This window comes from Oncorhynchus keta, chromosome 16, assembly GCF_023373465.1.
Source record: "Oncorhynchus keta strain PuntledgeMale-10-30-2019 chromosome 16, Oket_V2, whole genome shotgun sequence".
Lineage (NCBI taxonomy): Eukaryota > Metazoa > Chordata > Actinopteri > Salmoniformes > Salmonidae > Oncorhynchus > Oncorhynchus keta.
The window spans coordinates 92,085-113,609 of NC_068436.1; the positions used below are offsets into that span (position 1 = coordinate 92,085).

General features: G+C 43.2%; 1 protein-coding gene across 6 annotated transcripts in view; it reads left to right on the top strand.

The window, feature by feature from the left end:
* Positions 1-6,252, top strand: part of cntrob (centrobin, centrosomal BRCA2 interacting protein) — a 38,893-nt gene extending 32,641 nt beyond the window's left edge. For 4 of the 6 annotated variants that reach the window (XM_035789002.2, XM_035789001.2, XM_035789003.2 and 1 more), the window contains exons 18-21: positions 4,066-4,120; positions 4,225-4,335; positions 4,437-4,536; positions 6,004-6,252. In XM_035789002.2, coding sequence (XP_035644895.1) covers positions 4,066-4,120; positions 4,225-4,335; positions 4,437-4,536; positions 6,004-6,172 — 435 coding nt within the window. In that variant the 3' untranslated portion in view covers positions 6,173-6,252. Of the gene's footprint in view, positions 1-1,629; positions 1,784-4,065; positions 4,121-4,207; positions 4,336-4,436; positions 4,537-6,003 lie in introns of those variants that run through there. The other 2 variants (XM_035789005.2, XM_035789006.2) reach the window with 2 other exon arrangements.
* The last annotated feature ends 15,273 nt before the right edge of the window (positions 6,253-21,525 follow it).

Below are 21,525 nucleotides of genomic sequence, written 5' to 3' on the forward strand. Positions count from 1 at the left end.
TCATATGACATGTTACACAATACATTTATGTTTTGTTCGATAATATGCATATTTATATCCACAAATCTCGGTTTACATTGACGCCATGTTCAGAAATGCCTCCAAAGTATCTGGAGGAATTATAGAAAGCTACGCCAGATAACAGAAATACTCATCATAAACTTTGACTAAAGATAAATGTTCTACATATAATTAAAGATACACTGGTTCTTAATGCAACCGCTGAGTCAGATTTTTTTTAAACGTTACGAAAAAAGCCTACCATGCAATAATCTGAGACCACGCTCAGACGTAAATATATTTCTCCGCCATTTTGGATTCAACAGAAATACGAAATTACATCATAAATATTCCCTTACCTTTGATTATCTTTTATCAGAATACAGTGCAAGGAGTCCTAGTTCCACAATAAATCATTGTTTTGTTCCATAATGCCCAATACTAGTGTCCAAATAGCTACGTTTGCTAGCACTTTCAGCTCACGTGCCCAAAAGCTGACGCTGGTCCAGGAGAACTCGGACGAAAACTTCAAAAAGATATATTCCAGGTCGAATAAACTGGTCAAACTAAGCAGAGAATCAATCTTCAGGATGTTATTTTCATAAATATCCAATAACGTTCCAACCGGATCATACGTTTTCATCTGCAGCCAAATGGAACGACGGTGACACCCACAGACAAATGTGCCACAGGGAAATTGCATTCTGCTAAGACATTGACTATTTCCCCTCCCATTCGGTCAAAGTTCACACCAGAGGCTCCATTCCACGTTCTACTGAATGAGGACATCTAGTGGAAGGCGTAGGAAGTGGTACCAGATCCATATCTTATTTGGAAGGTAAGGGGCGATGACGTCAAATTTGACCCACATTCAGAATTTCACTTCTTGTTTAGAAGATTGCCTGCCCTATGAGTTCTGTTATACTCACAGACACAATTCAAACAGTTTTAGAAACTTCAGTGTTTTCCATCCAATAGTAATAATAATATGCATATATTAGCAATCTAGGACAGAGTAGGATGCAGTTCACTATGGGCACGCAATTCATCCAAAGTGAAAATACTGCCCCCTATTCCCAACAAGATAAGAAATGCAACAACAAAATTCCCTTCAAGTTATTCTATGGAACTCCAAGAGCTAAGCAGCGTTTTTTAAGGAGAAAGGTCAGTGGAGAGCAGGTGCAAAAGACAAGATGCTTTAAGTTAGAAGCTTATGTATAACACATTCATTAGCTAAATATAAGGCTAATACTGCATTGAATGTATCACCTAAAAGAGGTAGGCTAGGACATCTATATACAGTACCAGTCAAAAGTTTGTGCCCACCTACTCATTCAAGGGTGTTTCTTTATTTTTACTATTTTCTACATTGTAGAATAGTAGTGAAGACATCAACACTTTGAAATAACACATAGAATCATGTATTAACCAAAAAGTGTTAAACAAATCCAAATATATTTCAGATTCTTCAAAGTAGCTTTGCACACTCTTGGCATTCTCTCAATCAGCTTCATGAGGAATGCTTTTCCAACCGTCTTGAAGGAGTTCCCACATATGCTGAGCATTTGTTGGCTGCTTTCCCTTCCATCTGCTGTCCAACTCACCCCACACCATCTCATTTGGGTTTAGGTCGGATGATTTGCGGAGGCCAGGTCATCTGGTGCAGCACTCAATCACCCTCCTTCTTGTTCAAATAGCCCTTACACAGCCTGGAGGTGTGTTTTGGGTCATTGTCCTGTTGAAAAACAAGTGATAGTCCCACTAAGTGCAAACCAGATGGGATGGTGTGTTGCTGCAGAATGCTGTGGTAGCCATACTGGTTAAGTGTGCCTTGAATTCTAAATAAATCGGCGTCATCAGCAAAGCACCATCACACCTTCTCTTCCATTATTCACGGTGGGAACCACACATGAGAATATCCATTCACCTAGTAGTGGTTTCTTAGCAGCAATTTGACTATGAAGGCCTGATTCATGCAGTCTCCTCTGAACAGTTGATGTTGAAATGTGTGTATTTCTGCACTTATTTGGGCTGCAATTTCTGAGGCTGGTAACTAATGAACTTGAAGAAACTTTCAAAGTTCTCAATTTTCAGTATTGACTGACCTTCATGTCTTAAAGTAATGATAGACTGTCGTAATGATGGACCTTGTCACAACATAACAAATATAATTGACCCATGGTCACACGAGTTCTTCTGTGGAGATGGGAGAACCTTTCAGAAGGACAACCAACTCTGTAGCACACCACCAATCAGGCCTTTATGGTAGAGTGGCTAGACTGAAGCCACTCTTCAGTAAAAGGCACATGACAGCCCTCTTGGAGTTTGCCAAAAGGCACCTAAAGACTTTGACCATGAAAAACAAGATTCTCTGGTCTGATGAAACCAAGATTAAACTCTTTGGCCTGAATACCTAAGCACACAGCCAAGACAATGTGGGAGTCGCTTCGGGACAAGTCTCAATGTCCTTGAGTGGACCTGCCAGAGCCCGTACTTGAACCCAATTGAACGTCTCTGGAGAGACCTGAAAAAAGTTGTGCAACCTGACAGAGCTTGAGAGGATCTGCAGAGGATAATGGGAGAAACTCCCCAAATACAGGTGTGCCAAGCTTGTAGCGTCATACCCAAGAAAACTCGAGGCTGTAATAACTGCCAAAGGTGCACTGAGTAAAGGGTCTGAATACATATGTAAATTAGATTTCCATATTATTTTTTTATACATTTGCAAACATTTCTAAAAACCTGTTTTTACTTTTGGGTATATTGTGTTGAGTGAAAAAAATATTTAATCAATTTCATAATAAAGCTGTAACAAAATGTGGAAAAAGTCAAGAATAATTTCCGAATGCACTGTATCTTGATTAGATAAGTATTCAACCCCCTGATTCCATACATATTGATACAACTGTAGCTGATATGGTGAGATGTCTGTCCATAATAAAGTGCTGTTCTACCTTCTTAACAGCACTATCAACAAGGCAGGTCCTACAAGCTCTAGTTTTGTCACACCTGGACTACTGTTCAGTCAATTGGTCAGGTGCCATCAAGAGGGACTAAGGAAAATTGCAATTATCTCAGAACAGGGCAGCACAGCTGGCCCTTAGATGTGCACAGCAAACATTAATCATATCTATCCTGGCTCAAAATAGAGATATTGACTTCACAAATTATATTTGTGAGAGGTATTGACATGTTGAAAGCACCGAGTTGTCTGTTTAAACGACTAACACAGCTCAGGCACCCATGCATACCCCACAAGACAAGATTTCACAGTCCCTAAGTCCAGAACAGACTTTAGGAGGCGCACAGTACTACATAGAGCCATGACTACATGGAACTCTATTCTACGTCAGGTAACTGATGCAAGCACAAATATAGGCACAGACACATGCATAGACACACGATAACATACATGGATTTTGTGTTGTAGATATGTGGTAGTGGAGTATGGGCCTGAGGGCACATTTTTTTTTGCAGTTTTACTTTAGTGCCTTGTTGCAAACAGGATGCATGTTCTGGAATATTGTTATTCTGTACAATTCTGTCAATTGGGTTAGTATTGTGGAGTAACTAATATGTTGATCCATCCTCAGTTTTCTCCTGTCACAGCCATTAAACTCTAACTGTTTTAAAGTCACCATTGGCCTCATGGTAAAATCCCTGAGTGGTTTCCTTTCTCTCCGGCAAGGGAGTTGGGAAGGACGCCTGTATCTTTGTAGTGTTGGGAAACTGCCCTGGTCTTTGTAGTTGAATCTGTGTTTGAAATTCACTGCTCAACTGAGGGATCTTACAGATAATTGTATGTTTATGGTACAGAGATGAGGTAGTCATTAAAAAATCATACTAAACACTATTTTTGCACACAGTGAGTCCATGCAACTTATTATGTGACTTGTTAAGCTTATTTATCGGCTTTTCACAGTTATTTATTCGTAGAAAGCGAGTGGGTTTGGGTGTTAAATCTTAGTAAGTCTCGGTAACCCGGTTCCCACTTTTTAACCCTGCTATGAACTGTCTATTAAGGAAAACCAATGAGACCCCTCTCTCCATCTGTCTTTCTATCAGTTGTTAGATCGTTCTCCAGGAGAGCCCGTGGAGAGTCCAGCTCAGGACAACACAGGTAACCTTGGGAACTAGTATTCTAATATTACAAGGTATATTTATCTCAAGGGTGGTGAAGCATAATGTGTGTTTTATTTACCTGGAGGGGGTGTGTGTGTTTAGTTCTGGGGTCATCGTGGGACAGTGTGAAGATTCAGCTTCACGCCCCTCTGGAAACTCCCTCCTCCCCTGGAGCCAAAACCAGACACCCCACATGCAATTCAACTGACACAGGTGTGCTGCATACACACAAATATACAAACACAAAAATAGCCTGGGAATATATATATATAATTTCAGTTTATAAACCCACCTCCACCCCTGTGTGTTTGCAGGTCAGGTGTCAGCCCAGCTAAGGTCTCTCCTGGCGCAGTTCCCCTCCCAGCCTGACAGGGCGGCGCGCTCTCTGCAGTTGCTCTCTAAGCTGACCCATGGGTAAACCACAGACACACACCCCTTATGAACCTACCTTTCCACAACAAACATTTAACAAGCTGTATTTCAGAATGTTATTGGAGTTCTGAGCATTCAGACTGCGGTTTATTGTGGCTGTATATTGTGTGTGTATTAAGGTTTGTGTTTCATATTGTCTATTTTTTTATTTACCTTAATTGAATCAAGGAGTCACCATTGTGACCAGTGTCTCTTTGGAGGGAGACCTGTATATACCTTACCAATCAAAAGTTTTAGAACACTTACTCATTCAAGGGTTTTTCTTTATTTGTACTATTTTCTACATTGTAGAATAATAGTGAAGACATCAAAACTATGAAATAACACATGTAGTAACCATAAAAGTGTGAAAGAAATCCAAATATATTTTATATTTGAGATTCTTCAAATAGCCACCCGTCCATATTATTGCAAGAACAGCTCAAATAAGCAAAGAGAAACAACAGTCCATTACTTTAAGACATGAAGATCAGTCAATACGGAACATTTCAAGAACTTTGAAAGTTTCTTCAAGTGCAGTCGCAAATACCATCAAGCTCTATGATGAAACTGGCTCTCATGAGGACCGCCACAGGAGTGGAAGACCCAGAGTTACCTGTGCTGGAGAGGATACGTTCATTAGAATTACCGGCCACAGAAATTGCAGCCCAAATAAATGCATCATAGAGTTCAAGTAACAGGCACATCTCAACATACACTGTTCAGAGGAGACTGCATGAATCAGGCCTTCATGGTCGAATTTCTGCAAATAAACCACTACTAAAGGACGAAGAAGAGACTTGCTTGGGCCAAGAAACAAGAGCAATGGACAATAGACCAGTGGAAATTTGTCCTTTGGTCAGGTGTCCAAATTGGAGATTTTTGTGAGATGCAGTGTGGGTGAACGGATGATCTCTGCATGTGTATTTCCCACCGTAACGCGTTATGGTGTGGGGTTGTTTTGCTGGTGATACTGTCTGTGATACTGTCTGTGATTTATTTAGAATTCACGGCACACTTAACCAGCATGGCTACCACAGCATTATGCAAACCATCTGGTTTGGGCTTAGTGGGACTGATTTGTTTTTCAACAGGACAATGACCCGAAACACACCTCCAGGCTGTGTAAGGGCTATTTTACAAAAGAGGGGAGTGGTGGAGTGTGGTGGAGTGTTGCATCAGATTTCTACATGATTCCATATGTGTCATTTCATAGTTTTGATGTCTTCACTATTATTCTACAATGTAGAAAATAATTAAAATAAAGAAAACCGCAAGAATGAGTAGGTCCTAAAACTTTTGACCAGTATTGTCCAATTTCATGAAATACATAAAAAGTAAAATACAATATCAAACAAATAAAATACAGCACACTACCTATTGAACAGAAAAACACAAATGTACACAATATTTACAAAACAAAGTGAACACATTCTTCATTTATAAAAGTCCTCTGTCCGGTCTGTATAGGTCTGATGGTGAGTGTGAGGAGAAGCCGAGCCGCCTGAAGAAGAGCGAACCACTCCTCCGGAACTCTGGAGTGTCCCGGGTAACTAGTCAGGGGTCCGGGGTGAGGGGTCAGATGCCGGGTATGAGGGGCAGAAGGGGGTGGCAGGGAAGGGGGGGAGCGTGGAGATGATGTTTTTGTTAAAAAGCTGTTTGAATGTTTTACCACATCACATATGTTTGTGACTGTTATTAAAATCTACTTTTTCTATTCATGAGGTTCTGTGTGTATTCTAAACAACTTTTTAATAATATCTTTTAAAAATGTAACCTCTAGAGGAACGATATCCTTTCCTCGAGATGATTGCGCTAATGTAGGCTAATGTGATTAGCATGAGGTTGTAGGAAAAAAAAAAATCCCAGGACATAGACATAACTGATATGAGCAGATAGCTTAAATTCTTGTTTATCTAACTGCACTGTCCAATTTACAGTAGCTATTACAGTGAAAGAATACCATGCTATTGTTTGAGGAGAGTGCACAATTATGAACTTGAAAATGTATGAATAAACCAATTAGGCACATTTGGGCAGTCTTGATACAACATTTTGAATAGGTATGCAATAGTTCATTGGATCAGTCTAAAACGTTGCCATACACTCCTGGCATCTAGTTGCCAAAGTCTATATTGCACCTGGGCTTGAATAATTCATTATGGCCTTTCTCTTGCATTTCAAAGATAATGGTACAAGTATTCTTTTTTAAACATGTTTTTTCTTTGTATTGTCTTTTACCAGATCTAATGTGTTGTATTCTCTCCTACTTTAATTTGACATTTCCACAAACTTCAAAGTGTTTCCTTTCAAATGGTATCAAGAATATTTATATCCTTGCTTCAGGTCCTGAGCTCCAGGCAGTTAGATTTGGGTATGTCATTTTAGGCGAAAATTGAAAAAGGGGGCGGATCCTTAAGTTAACCTTTATATAACTAGGCAAGTCAGTTAAGGACAAATTATTATTTTACAATGATGGCCTACCCTGGCCAAATCCTCCCCTAACCAGGACGACAATTGTGTGCCGCCTTATGGGTCTCCGGATCATGGCCGGTTGTGATACAGCCTGGGATCGAACCAGGGTCTGTAGTGATGCCTCTAGCACTGAGATGCCATGCCTTAGACCACTGCGCAACTCTGAAGCCCAAGTGAGAATAGAAATATGATCTCCCTCGTCCCTCTTACTCACATTAGGGAGTGTGTGAGGCCACTTGGAAACGAGTACGGTCTAGTTTAGATCTAGTTTAGATCACTTAAATGTTTGACAATCTCCACTCACCACTCACTCACTGATCCTCTGACACTTATCCTCTGATCCCACAAGATAGGAAAAATAAGGTAGAGAAGCCACCTCTTTCTGTCCCTCTCATTCTGATGATCATAGAGATTGGGCTGTTGTCTGATGTATTTATTATGGATCCCCATTAGCCAAAGCAGCAGCTACTCTTCCTGGTGTCCTGCAAAATGATGACAGTTTATACAATTTGAAAACATTACAATCGTGTCAGATTTCACAGCACACTGTGTGCCATCAGGCCCCGACTCCACCACTATCACATATCTACAGCTAATGGATATCCGTCAAAAATACAAAACCTTGCATAACACGTTTGTTTAACAGGTACGGTAGGCTGCTTAGACTGACCCCTGTAATCTTAGAATGCATGTTGACTACCCTAGCTGCAGTTTAGTTCATATCATAGAAAACATTAAGATGGACTCAACTTGTTTGCCATATATTAAAGATACAAATTGGCTGAAAATAATTGGCATAAATAGAAAAATATACCAGTTACATTTGAGGAAAAAAAGGTTGACAGCTGCACCATACAGGTTGCAAAGTAAATGGGAAAGGATTTTCAATGTTCTGACACATGGTTTATTAACTTTTAAAAGATTTTCAATTTAAATTATTATAAATTCTTGCCACCAACAGAATGCTATATACAGTGGGGAGAACAAGTATTTGATACTCGATTTTGCAGGTTTTCCTACTTACAAAGCATGTGGAGGTCTGTAATGTTTTATCATAGGTACACTTCAACTGTGAGAGACGGAATCTAGAACAAAAATCCAGAAAATCACATTGTATGAATTTTAAGTCATTAATTTTCATTTTATTGCATGACATAAGTATTTGATACATCAGAAAAGCAGAACTTAATATTTGGTACAGGAACCTTTGTTTGCAATTACAGATCATACGTTTCCTGTAGTTCTTGACCAGGTTTGCACACACTGCAGCAGGGATTTTGGCCCACTCCTCCATACAGACCTTCTCCAGATCCTTCAGGTTTCGGGGTTGTCGCTGGGCAATACGGACTTTCAGCTCCCTCCAAAGATTTTCTATTGGTTTCAGGTCTGGAGACTGGCTAGGCCACTCTAGGACCTTGAGATGCTTCTCACGGAGCCATTCCTTAGTTGCCCTGGCTGTGTGTTTCAGGTTGTTGTCATGCTGGAAGACCCAGCCACGACCCATCTTCAATGCTCTTACTGAGGGAAGGAGGTTGTTGGCCAAGATCTCACGATACATGGCCCCATCCATCCTCCCCTCAATACGGTGCAGTCGTCCTGTCCCCTTTGCAGAAAAGCATCCCCAAATAATGATGTTTCCACCTCCATGCTTCACGGTTGGGATGGTGTTCTTGGGGTTGTACTCATCCTTCTTCTTCCTCCAAACACGGCGAGTGGAGTTTAGACCAAAAAGCTCTATTTTTGTCTCATCAGACCACATGACCTTCTCCCATTCCTCCTCTGGGCTGATCCCTCACCTTCCTCATGATCATTGACGCCCCACGAGGTGAGATCTTGCATGGAGCCCCAGACCGAAGGTGATTGACCGTCATCTTGAACTTCTTCCATTTTCTAATAATTGCGCCAACAGTTGTTGCCTTCTCACCAAGCTGCTTGCCTATTGTCCTGTAGCCCATCCCAGCCTTGTGCAGGTCTACAATTTTATCCCTGATGTCCTTACACAGCTCTCTGGTCTTGGCCATTGTGGAGAGGTTGGAGTCTGTTTGATTGAGTGTGTGGACAGGTGTCTTTTATACAGGTAACGAGTTCAAACCGGTGCAGTTAATACAGGTGATGAGTGGAGAACAGGGGGGATTCTTAAAGAAAAACAAGCAGGTCTGTGAGAGCCGGAATTCTTACTGGTTGGTAGGTGATCAAATACTTATGTCATGCAATAAAATGCAAATTAATTACTTAAAAATTATACAATGTGATTTTCTGGATTTTTGTTTTACATTCTGTCTCTCGCAGTTGAAGTGTACCTATGATAAAAAAATCCAGACCTCTACATGCTTTGTAAGTAGGAAACTGCCGATTTTGCAGGCTATCAAATACTTGTTCTCCCCACTGTAATACTTGTTCTCCCCACCAGTGATATTTTCCTGCAAAGAGACGGAATCACTTAATCATTTATTCTGGTAATTCCCCTATGTAGCTTGTTTCTGATCACAAGTTCAGGAATAGTTAGAAAATCACAACATTCCCTTAAAATGAACCTTACAAATAGCAGTGGTGGGCAATTTGGAAGGCCAATTCGGTCAATAATAATACCCGTAGGAAATGTTTTCGTGCAATTAGAATGGTTCAAAATGTATGTAAAACATTTACAGCACAATTAAAAAGTATATGGCACATGGAAACCAACCGAGGGTGGTCTATGGTGATAGGTGGGACTAAAGTGCTTATGTTAGGTAATATATTATTATAATGTGATTGCTGTATATAAAAGTACCATGTTTGTCAAAATTATATGTAAAATGTACAGTACCAGTCAAGTTTGGACACCTACTCATTCAAGTGTTTTTCTTTATTTTTTACTATTTTCTATATTGAAGAATAATAGTCAAGGCATCAAAACTATGAAATAAAACATACGGAATCATGTAGTAACAAAAAACGTGTTAAACAAATCTTCAAAGTAGCCACCCTTTGCCTTGATGACAGCTTTGCACACAATTGGCATTCTCAACCAGCTTCATGAGGTAGTCACCTGGAATGCATTTCAATAACAGGTGTGCCTTGTTAAAAGTTCATTTGTGGAATTTCTTTCCTTAATGGGTTTGAGCCAATCAGTTGTGTGCCTCACTTCCAGACCCTAGTCAGGACAGCCCAGAGGAGCCTTCACTAGCCTGCTCCAGGGCCAGATGTTATGGTGTAATTCCCACATTTGTGGATCTTATCAGCTGCTAATGATGAGTTACTCTGGAATTCCACTGAAGTAGTTAACTTTTATTAAAACTTCTACATCATTTGAGGTAGTCCGAATGACAAAATACAATAGTGGTTTAATGGAGCAAAAAGAGCGTGGCTCACAGTTCAGCTTCAACCCCGTCACAATTGCATCAAAACCGAATGTTACCTTACTACGTTACCCATAATGCACTTCAGTGTTTTAAAGCTATAACCCTACTTTACCAACACTACCCCCACTCTGGATGGTGATTAGATCGAACACCACTCCAACACTCATACGAAGGCACAATACCCAATGGTTTTCATTTCAGTTACATGGACATTAGATATGTTACCCCTTTGGGTTCTTGAAAGTTAACATTTTCTCTTCTTCTTTTCAGTCCACAAAGACCTCTGAACTTGTCCTGTTCAGTAATAACTCCACTTGAAGGAGCAAGTAGTCCATTTTCCCTAATTTCCCGAAAGCACATGGAGCGGTGGGTAGCACCATACAAGGGCTGTTGGTTTAAGAGGAGGATACCTAGAGAAAAGGAAGGCAAGTCAGTGGTTCCAGTACCTAGCAGTACATTATGTTGTTCCAGTATCTCTTCTGAAAAAGTAAGAAGGTTAACACTGTTCTATTTCAAGAATGTTACTTTCCGTTTACAGAAATACCTGGCTTTCTTCCCATACAAAATTATAGGAAGAAAGTTCCCAAAACATAAATGGCCCACGTGTCAATGCATAGAATATAAAACTGTCACAATTTACAGTCCCAACTACTTCAGTGTGTTTTGTTTTTTTATTTTTTTTAACACACATATATGTATATATGGAATTCCAGTCTGATTCATATATATATTTTAGCAAAAACAGCAAATTGTTTACGTCCCAGAACAGTTTGTTTGTAACAGTTCAGTTCAACATCAACACCCAATCACCTGACCAGTTCGGTGGCCTTTTGTTCCTCTTTGGCCACCCTGTGGGAGTCTGACCAAAGCAGGGTGAGTAACAGTCCATCCTTGGTCTTGTTGCATTATGCTACCCCCACTAGACTGAACTCCATCTGTTGTCGCAGACCCACTCACAAAATAAGTGGTATCAGAAGCAAGCTCTGCATCCTTCTCACTACCTTTGTCACTTTTGTTCATCCATGATCAGGTTGGGTAGATCCAGATCAGAATCGTGGAGGCCTGCATCCAAATCAGGCTACAAGATCTCTGCAGGTTGCCATGCTTCGGCGTGTGTGAACACCCAGCTGTTGTCTAGAGTCATCCCGGAGTTGTACGGCTTGAGTTTGTATGACGTAAGGACCCTCATAGGATGGTAGGGGCTTCATAACTTTGTCCCGCACCCACTTTATACAATTAATTAAGTACCATACTGTGTCACCAACGTTGTTGTGTATCCTTGCAACATTCTTGTCATACTGCTTTTTGGCATGCTCCACAGACTGACCCAGCTCTTCCCTTGCATTCTGGTGAGCAAGTTCCAATCTGTCTTGTAGCTGTGCCACATACTGTGGAGGGGTCTTGGTGTGCTCATGATCGGGTGGCAAGCCAGCCATCAGGTCGATGGGTTCTGTTACTTCACTTCCAAGGAGCGTCATGTTCGGAGTGAACCCTGTTGAGCTGTGCTTTGTTGCTCTATAGACCATCACGGAGAATGGAATCATGAGGTCCCGGTCCCAATGACAACGTTCTGTGGTGGTGGCTAAGATATTCTGTAGAGTGGCATTAAATCTTTCGACTTGCCTTTCTGATTGTGGTCTGATTCCTATTCCACACATTCTTTGGAAGACTTCAGACTCGAAGTTGGAGCCTTGATCGCTGTGGAGTGTCTGTGGGGCTCCGTAGCGACACCACCATTCAGCTGTCAGAACTTCAGCCACTGTCACAGCTTGATCGTAGGCTTCCACCCACTTTGAAATAGTCTTGAACCACCAATATGCAGCGATTGTAGCATTCTGTCTCATTCATGGGGCCCATGAGATCAATGGCTATCCTCTCCATGGGTACTCCCATGAAGACAGTGCCCATGGGTGCTTGGGGCTTCCTCGGAGGTCTGGCTTTAGCTGCACAGCTGGTACATGTACGAGACCATAGTGTGACATCCTCTCTCATTCGGTACCAGTAGTATCTTGTCTGCAGCCGGGCAAGAATGCGTTCCACGCCAAAGTGACCGGCTACCTGGCCGTCATGCATCTGCTTCATGATGTCCGACCAGAACACAAGAGGTCTGAGTATCTGTGGGTAAAACACTGCACCTTCGGTACAGTAGAAGTGTCGTAAGAGAATGCCGTCTTTGACATACAGTCTCTTCCACTGGCTCCAATAGGCCTTAGTCGCTGGCACGAAAGGCGACACATCTCCCCATGATGGGCGGTCCTTCCTCGAGCCATCTCTTGACGGGGCCTATATCAGAGTCAGCCATCTGATCTTCTCCTTTCCCCCTTCTGATGACCAGGTGGCGAATCGCATCTCTGCATGTCTGGCAGACATATCAGTGTGGATGACGGATCACCACCTCAAGCTGAACCTCGGCAAGACGGAGCTGCTCTTCCTCCCGGGGAAGGACTGCCCGTTCCATGATCTCGCCATCACGGTTGACAACTCCATTGTGTCCTCCTCCCAGAGCGCTAAGAACCTTGGCGTGATCCTGGACAACACCCTGTCGTTCTCAACTAACATCAAGGCGGTGGCCCGTTCCTGTAGGTTCATGCTCTACAACATCCGCAGAGTACGACCCTGCCTCACACAGGAAGCGGCGCAGGTCCTAATCCAGGCACTTGTCATCTCCCGTCTGGATTACTGCAACTCGCTGTTGGCTGGGCTCCCTGCCTGTGCCATTAAACCCCTACAACTCATCCAGAACGCCGCAGCCCGTCTGGTGTTCAACCTTCCCAAGTTCTCCCACGTCACCCCGCTCCTCCGCTCTCTCCACTGGCTTCCAGTTGAAGCTCGCATCCGCTACAAGACCATGGTGCTTGCCTACGGAGCTGTGAGGGGAACGGCACCTCACTACCTCCAGGCTCTGATCAGGCCCTACACCCAAACAAGGGCACTGCGTTCATCCACCTCTGGCCTGCTCGCCTCCCTACCACTGAGGAAGTACAGTTCCCGCTCAGCCCAGTCAAAACTGTTCGCTGCTCTGGCCCCCCAATGGTGGAACAAACTCCCTCACGACGCCAGGACAGCGGAGTCAATCACCACCTTCCGGAGACACCTGAAACCCCACCTCTTTAAGGAATACCTAGGATAGGATAAGTAATCCTTCTCACCCCCCTTTTAAGATTTAGATGCACTATTGTAAAGTGACTGTTCCACTGGATTTTTTGCACCGAATAAGAACACACAGCAGGAGATATGAAGTGCAGATAACAAACCCTTAAGAGACACCATGGAAAAAGATTTAACAGGGATGAAAAGAAAGGCGGAGGGAGACGGAGATAATAAGACAAGCGTAAGTCTCCCGAAAGCTAAGACGAGGAAATATGACGAAGCGTATGTAGCACTTGGCTTCACTGTGACTGCGGTGGGAGACGAGGAAGACCGGTATGTTTACTGTGTCTAAAAATGTTGACAGCGGACAGCATGAAGCCAAATAAATTAAGGCGTCACTTAAAGACATTACACCCCAATCACGCTGATAAGCCGCTTGAGTTTTTTCAGCGAAAACGTGCCGAATATTGCCAACAATCGTCCCGCTTTGTGAACGCAACTTCAGTAAACCAGCAAGCACTGTTAGCATCATATAAGGTGACGTACCAAATTTATCAGTGCAAAAAAAAAAAACACTCCATAGCAGAGGAGCTGATACTGCCTGCAGCATTAGACATGGTCTCTGTCATGCTGGATGACGCAAGTGCTGCAAAAATAAAAAACTGTCCCTCTGTCCAATGACACTGTCGCCAGATGTATAAATGACATTGCTAACGATCTTAAAGAACAGCTGGTAGATTAACTCAAAGACAAATGTTTTGTCTTACAGTTCGATGCTGAGTGGACACACTGTGTCATACACAGAGAAGCACTGGCATCAAGGCACCTTTCCTCTGAATTAAGTGAGGTTATGATTGACATTGTAGGTGTAGTCAATTTTATAAAGATCAGACCACTAAAATAAAAACAAGTGTCTTCTCTGCTATCTGTGAGGAGATGGGAGCTGAACATCAAGCTGTGCTGTTTCACAGTGAAGCAAGGTGGTTGTCACAAGCAAAAGTCTTGTCTCGAGTTTTTGAGCTCAGAGAGCAGATAATGTTTTCGGAGCAGGAGCACGACCTTGCAGAAAAATGTTGTGATGAGAACTTTCTGGCTAAACTGGCCTACCTATGTGACATATTTGGAAAGCTAAATTAACTAAATCTCCAGCTTCAAGGGAAAGATAAACACCTCGCTCAGGTCACAGACAAGATCAGCTCTTTCACTCGAAAGCTTGCAATGTGGGGCAGGCGACTTGATGAAGGAAATACTGATTCATTCGAGAACCTGCATGAATTTGTTGACACTACTGACTATGATGCCACCTCAGTGATTCCATATATTAAGGAGCATCACTGATGGGATTCTTTAAAAAGTACTTCCCTGAAAACAGTTCCCAATATGACTGGGTGAGAGATCCTTTCAATGCACCAGCTCCAACTGGTTTCAGCTCTGCAGAGGAGGACCAGTTCATTGATATGACGTCTGACACCACATTGAGACTGAGGTTCACATCACAGACACTGAGTGAATTCTGGCTGAGTGTAGAGAGGCAGTATCCACTCCTAGGGCAGAGAGCCATGGGCATTCTTCTTCCTTTTGCAACATCTTATCTTTGTGAGACTGGCTTCTCTGCTGTTTCTGCACTGAAGATGAAGTACAGGTCCCAGCTAACGTTGAGCAGGAGCTGAGAGTTGCAGTATCATGCTTCAAACCCCGCTTCGAAAAGCTATGCTCTGCAAAACTTGCTCATTGTAGCCATTAATCCTGACTTCCTCATTTTGATTTTAAAAAATCAGCACATTGTTTTATTCATTTTTGTTTTATAGGTCAGTGTTTCATATATTGTGCTCCTGAGTTAATGTTGCTGATCAATTTGAATGTATTATTATTTATTGATTATATTTATTTTTCTCTTTTTTTTCAGGCGAATTGATGCACTTTGTCTTTTCTGTTACAGACTAAAAAACAATGTTAATAAAGTTATTCTTTGTAAGTTGATCTATATTTCTTTCTTTATTGTTTTTTTGTTTTCTTTAATATTAATAAGGATACAATGTTATGCAGAGGTGTACTTTTAACAATTTTATAGACAAATTATACTATTTACAGTCGTGGCGGAGAGTTGGGGGGCGCGAAATGTTAACTTCTTCCTGGGGTGGGGGACGTAACAGAAAATAATTGAGAAGCACTGCCCCTAGACCCACTCCAATTTGCTTACTGCCCCAATAGGTCCACAGACGAAGCAACTCGCAATCACACTGCACACTGCCCTAACCCATCTGGACAAGGGGAATAGCTATGTAAGAATGCTGTTCATCGATTAGAGCTCAGCATTTAACGCCATAGTACCCTCCAAACTCGTCATTAAGTGCGAGACCCTGGGTCTCGACCCCATCCTGTGCAACTGGGTCCTGGACTTTCTGACGGGCCGCCCCCAGGTGGTGAGGGTAGGAAACAACATCTCCACCCCGCTGATCCTCAACACTGGGGCCCCACAAGGGTGCGTTCTTTGAGCCACTTCCTGTTCACCTCGCTATCATCCAGAAGGCGAGGTCAGTACAGGTGCATCAAAGCTGGGACCGAGAGACTGAAAAACAGCTTCTATCTCTTGGCTATCAGACTGTTAAACAGCCATCACTAACATTGAGTGGCTGCTGCCAACATACTGACTCTAATCTAGCCACTTTAATAATAAAAAAATTGTATGTAATACATGTATCAAGTTCAAACAGGTGCCATTAATACATGTAATGAGTGGAGGACAGGAGCCTCTTAAAGAAGAAGTTACAGGTCTGTGAGAGCCAGAAATCTTACTTGTTTGTAGGTGACCAAATACTTATTTTCCACCATAATTTGCAAATAAATTCATAAAAAATCCTACAACGTGATTTTCTGGATTTTCTTTTCTCATGTTGTCTGTCATAGTTGAAGTGTACCTATGATGAAAATTACAGGCCTCATCTTTTTTAAGTGGGAGAACTTGCACAATTGGTGGCTGACTAAATACTTTTTTGCCCCACTGTACATATTCTTATTCATTCCTTTGTGTGTGTATAAGGTAGTTGTGAAATTGTTAGATATTGCACGGTCAGAACTAGAAGCACAAGCATTTCGCTACAATCGCATTAACATCTGCTAACCATGTGTATGTGACCAATCAAATTTGATTTGATACTGCCCTTTTTTACTTTCACTGACTCGGTTGTAGAGCCTGATTGGGGATTTGATTATTGGTCTGTTCGTTAACCACAAACCTTTTCAATTAATCATTTAGTTGGGTTTAGTACCACGTTGCCTCTGACAGGTTCACGGAAGTGTGCGTTCCCGGGCACAATGTACTCACACCCTGATTAGAGAACGGCTGCGCATGCTATTCTTATGACATGCACCTTTGGTCTGTTCTTTGCGTTGAAGTAGGGCACCTGTTCACCAAACAGCACAGTCCTCTGGCTCCCGAAATCAAGGCAGGCCCGTGACTGCTCCTTCTGAGTAGTTTATTCGTCTTCACTGTCAGATGAGATATCTTAATGTACACGCCTGGGCTGCCTACCACGTAAACTGGATCTTGCTCACTTGGGGCGAGACTGTTTTCTTCATTAACTTCAGTGTGCAGAGCATCACTACGGATACATCCATGGCTGTCCTGCGACTTTGAGCGGTGGTTTTCCACAGGAGGCATGACTGGAGAGGAGGGCAGAGCTGCTGGCATCCTGTGTGGGTAATGGGAGTAAACAGCATCTACGGGGTACTCGCTGCATAGAGTATATGGTTGGCAGAGTTGAAAGGGTTAGTGCCTCGAGTATACAGCATTTCAGTAATTGGCTAAAACACATTTCCAGAGATAACATTTTTAGGTGAGCATCTATCATGCCAGCTGGCATAGTTTTGGTTCTGACTTAGCTGTGATTCGATTCCACTGTCACCCCAATTCCATTTTTCACATGAGACTTGAATAGATTCGTTTCTCTCCTTGGCTGTTTAGCTGACGTCTTTGACTCACAGCATGAGTCAGCCATATTAGCTGCGGTGAGCTGCATATTTGCTACATCTGAACTTGGCATACAGTTACTGTTAGCATTTGCAACATCATTCGCTCGTCCAGTCGGCAAATGAGATTTGTGATTGCCTTTCATCAGTCGCTGTATTTAGCGAATGGGTTTGAATGGGTTTGAGTAGCACATTGAATCCTCAGGCAATTTATCTCTCGTAAATAACACATTTCCTGTGTGAAGTCACCATTTTACAACTTTAGCTAGAACATCAGCCACCACTCAGACAAAGATGATTAACTTTATTAGCCGTTGTCTCGTGAAAGTCAAATTCAGTTTTTTATTTATTTATTTTTTTTCATTTTGATTTCTCTTTGATATTCCGGAAGAATGTAAATAACTCACCGACGCAGTCAGGATAAATACCGGATTAATCCCCAATGTTACCTTTCCTGGCTGTCCTCCAGATTGTAGTCGGGGCGGCTCAGAGGAGCCTTCACTTGCTAGCTCCATGGCCAGAGCAACTTACGGATGTTCTGGGGTAATTCCCACATTTGGGGATCTTATCCACTGCTAATGACGAGTTAGTCTGGAATTTCACTGAAGTAGTTAACTTTTATTACAAATTGTACATCATTATCATTGTTCCGAATGAAAAAATAAAATAGAGAGCTAACGGAGCAAAAAGAGCGTGGCTCACAGTTCAGCTACAGTCACACACAATTGCATCAAAACCAAAAGTTACCTTATACCTTATTACCTTATGTTACACAAAATGCACTTCAGTGTTTTAAAGCTATTCCCCTATTTTACCAACACAAGGTAGGGTTGGTATACAGAAGATAGCCCTATTTGGTAAAAGACCAAGTTCATATTATGGCAAGAACAGCTCAAATAAGCAAAGAGAAATGACAGTCCGTCATTACTTTACGACATGAAGGTCAGTCAATCAGTAAAATGTCAAGAACTTTGAACATTTCTTCAAGTGCAGTCGCAAAAACCATCAAGCACTATGATTATACTGGCTCTCATGAGGACCGCCACAGGAATGGAAGACCCAGAGTTACCTCAGCTGCAGAGGTTAAGTTCATTAGAGTTACCAGCCTCAGAAATTGCAGCCCAAATAAATGCTTCACAGAGTTAAAGTATCAGACACATCTCAACATACACTGTTCAGAGGAGACTGTGTGAATCAGGCCTTCATTTGCAAATTTCTGCAAAGAAACCACTACTAAAGGACACCAATAAGAAGAGACTTGCTTGGGCCAAGAAACAAGAGAAATGGACATTAGACAGGTGGAAATGTGTCCTTTGGTCTGGAGTCCAAATTGGAGATTTTTGGTTTCACCCGCCGTGTCTTTGGATGATCGGATGATCTCTGCTTGTGTATTTCCCACCGTAATGCATGGAGGTGGTGGTGTTATGGTGTGGGGTTGTTTTGCTGGTGACACTGTCTGTGATTTATTTAGAATTCAAGGCACACTTAACCAATTGCATAATTATCGTATTTCGTCGCCCTAACGTAGCCTTCACTGCTATTCGCCCAGGAGCTAGCTAACGCACACAGATTAGCATCACTGTAGTGCTATTCACTCAACTGTACGACTTGATTAGTTCAGTGTTAACTAGCTACATAGCTGTCTTTGTTTCCAAGATAATTGTGTAGTTTAGTGTGTGTAGCCTTGGAGTGATTATCTTAATTCACTGAGGTTCGCTAGCCAGCTATTTGTCGTCCTTAACGTAGGAGACTCTGCTAGCTAGCCAACAGCTAACTGCTAACAGCTAGCCAACGTCTGCTGTTTTGAATTCAACAACCCGGTCAGGTGGTTTCACATTTTCGTTTCATTGCAGTGCAGCGGTTTGATTTGTTTGATCGTGGCTAGCTGCATAGCCGTCTTTGTTTCAAAGATAATTGTGTAGTCTAGACCGATTCCCTAGGTTAGCTAGCCAGCTATTGTCGTTCTTTTAACTCAACGTAACGTAAACAACACTGCTAGCTAGCCAGCTAGCCCCGAATAGCAGCACTGTAGAATTATTACACTCAACGGAACGACTTGATTAGTGTAGTGTCAACAACGCAGCTACTGCCAGCTAGCCTACTTTAGCAGTACTGTATCATTTTAATCATTTTAGTCAATAAGATTCTTGCTACGTAAGCTTAACTTTCTGAACATTCGAGACGTGTAGTCCGCTTGTCATTCCAATTTCCTTGCATTAGCGTAGCCTTTTCTGTAGCCTGTCAACTATGTGTCTGTCTATCCCTGTTCTCTCCTCTCTGCACAGACCATACAAACGCTCCACACCGCGTGGCCGCGACCACCCTAACCTGGTGGTCCCAGCGCGTACGACCCACGTGGAGTTCCAGGTCTCTGGTAGCCTCTGGAACTGCCAATCTGCGGCCAACAAGGCAGAGTTCATCTCAGCCTATGCCTCCCTCCAGTCCCTTGACTTCTTGGCACTGACGGAAACATGGATCACCACAGATAACACTGCTACTCCTACTGCTCTCTCCTCGTCCGCCCACGTGTTCTCGCACACCCCTAGAGCTTCTGGTCAGCGGGGTGGTGGCACCGGGATCCTCATCTCTCCCAAGTGGTCTTTCTCTCTTTCTCCCCTTACCCATCTGTCTATTGCCTCCTTTGAATTCCATGCTGTCACAGTTACCAGCCCTTTCAAGCTTAACATCCTTATCATTTATCGCCCTCCAGGTTCCCTCGGAGAGTTCATCAATGAGCTTGATGCCTTGATAAGCTCCTTTCCTGAGGACGGCTCACCTCTCACAGTTCTGGGCGACTTTAACCTCCCCACGTCTACCTTTGACTCATTCCTCTCTGCCTCCTTCTTTCCACTCCTCTCCTCTTTTGACCTCACCCTCTCACCCTCCCCCTACTCACAAGGCAGGCAATACGCTTGACCTCATCTTTACTAGATGCTGTTCTTCCACTAACCTCATTGCAACTCCCCTCCAAGTCTCCGACCACTACCTTGTATCCTTTTCCCTCTCGCTCTCATCCAACACTTCCCACACTGCCCCTACTCGGATGGTATCGCGCCGTCCCAATCTTCGCTCTCTCTCCCCCGCTACTCTCTCCTCTTCCATCCTATCTTCTCTTCCCTCTGCTCAAACTTTCTCCAACCTATCTCCTGATTCTGCCTCCTCAACCCTCCTCTCCTCCCTTACTGCATCCTTTGACTCCCTATGTCCCCTATCCTCCAGGCCGGCTCGGTCCTCCCCTCCCGCTCCGTGGCTCGACGACTCATTGCGAGCTCACAGAACAGGGCTCCGGGCAGCCGAGCGGAAATGGAGGAAAACTCGCCTCCCTGCGGACCTGGCATCCTTTCACTCCCTCCTCTCTACATTTTCCTCCTCTGTCTCTGCTGCTAAAGCCACTTTCTACCATTCTAAATTCCAAGCATCTGCCTCTAACCCTAGGAAGCTCTTTGCCACCTTCTCCTCCCTCCTGAATCCTCCCCCCTCCCTCCTCCCTCTCTGCAGATGACTTCGTCAACCATTTTGAAAAGAAGGTCGATGACATCCGATCCTCGTTTGCTAAGTCAAACGACACCGCTGGTTCTGCTCACACTGCCCTACCCTATGCTCTGACCTCTTTCTCCCCTCTCTCTCCAGATGAAATCTCGCGTCTTGTGACGGCCGGCCGCCCAACAACCTGCCCGCTTGACCCTATCCCCTCCTCTCTTCTCCAGACCATTTCCGGAGACCTTCTCCCTTACCTTACCTCGCTCATCAACTCATCCCTGACCGCTGGCTACGTCCCTCCCGTCTTCAAGAGAGCGAGAGTTGCACCCCTTCTGAAAAAACCTACACTCGATCCCTCCGATGTCAACAACTACAGACCAGTATCCCTTCTCTCTTTTCTCTCCAAAACTCTTGAGCGTGCCGTCCTTGGCCAGCTCTACCGCTATCTCTCTCAGAATGACCTTCTTGATCCAAATCAGTCAGGTTTCAAGACTAGTCATTCAACTGAGACTGCTCTTCTCTGTATCACGGAGGCGCTCCGCACTGCTAAAGCTAACTCTCTCTCCTCTGCTCTCATCCTTCTAGACCTATCGGCTGCCTTCGATACTGTGAACCATCAGATCCTCCTCTCCACCCT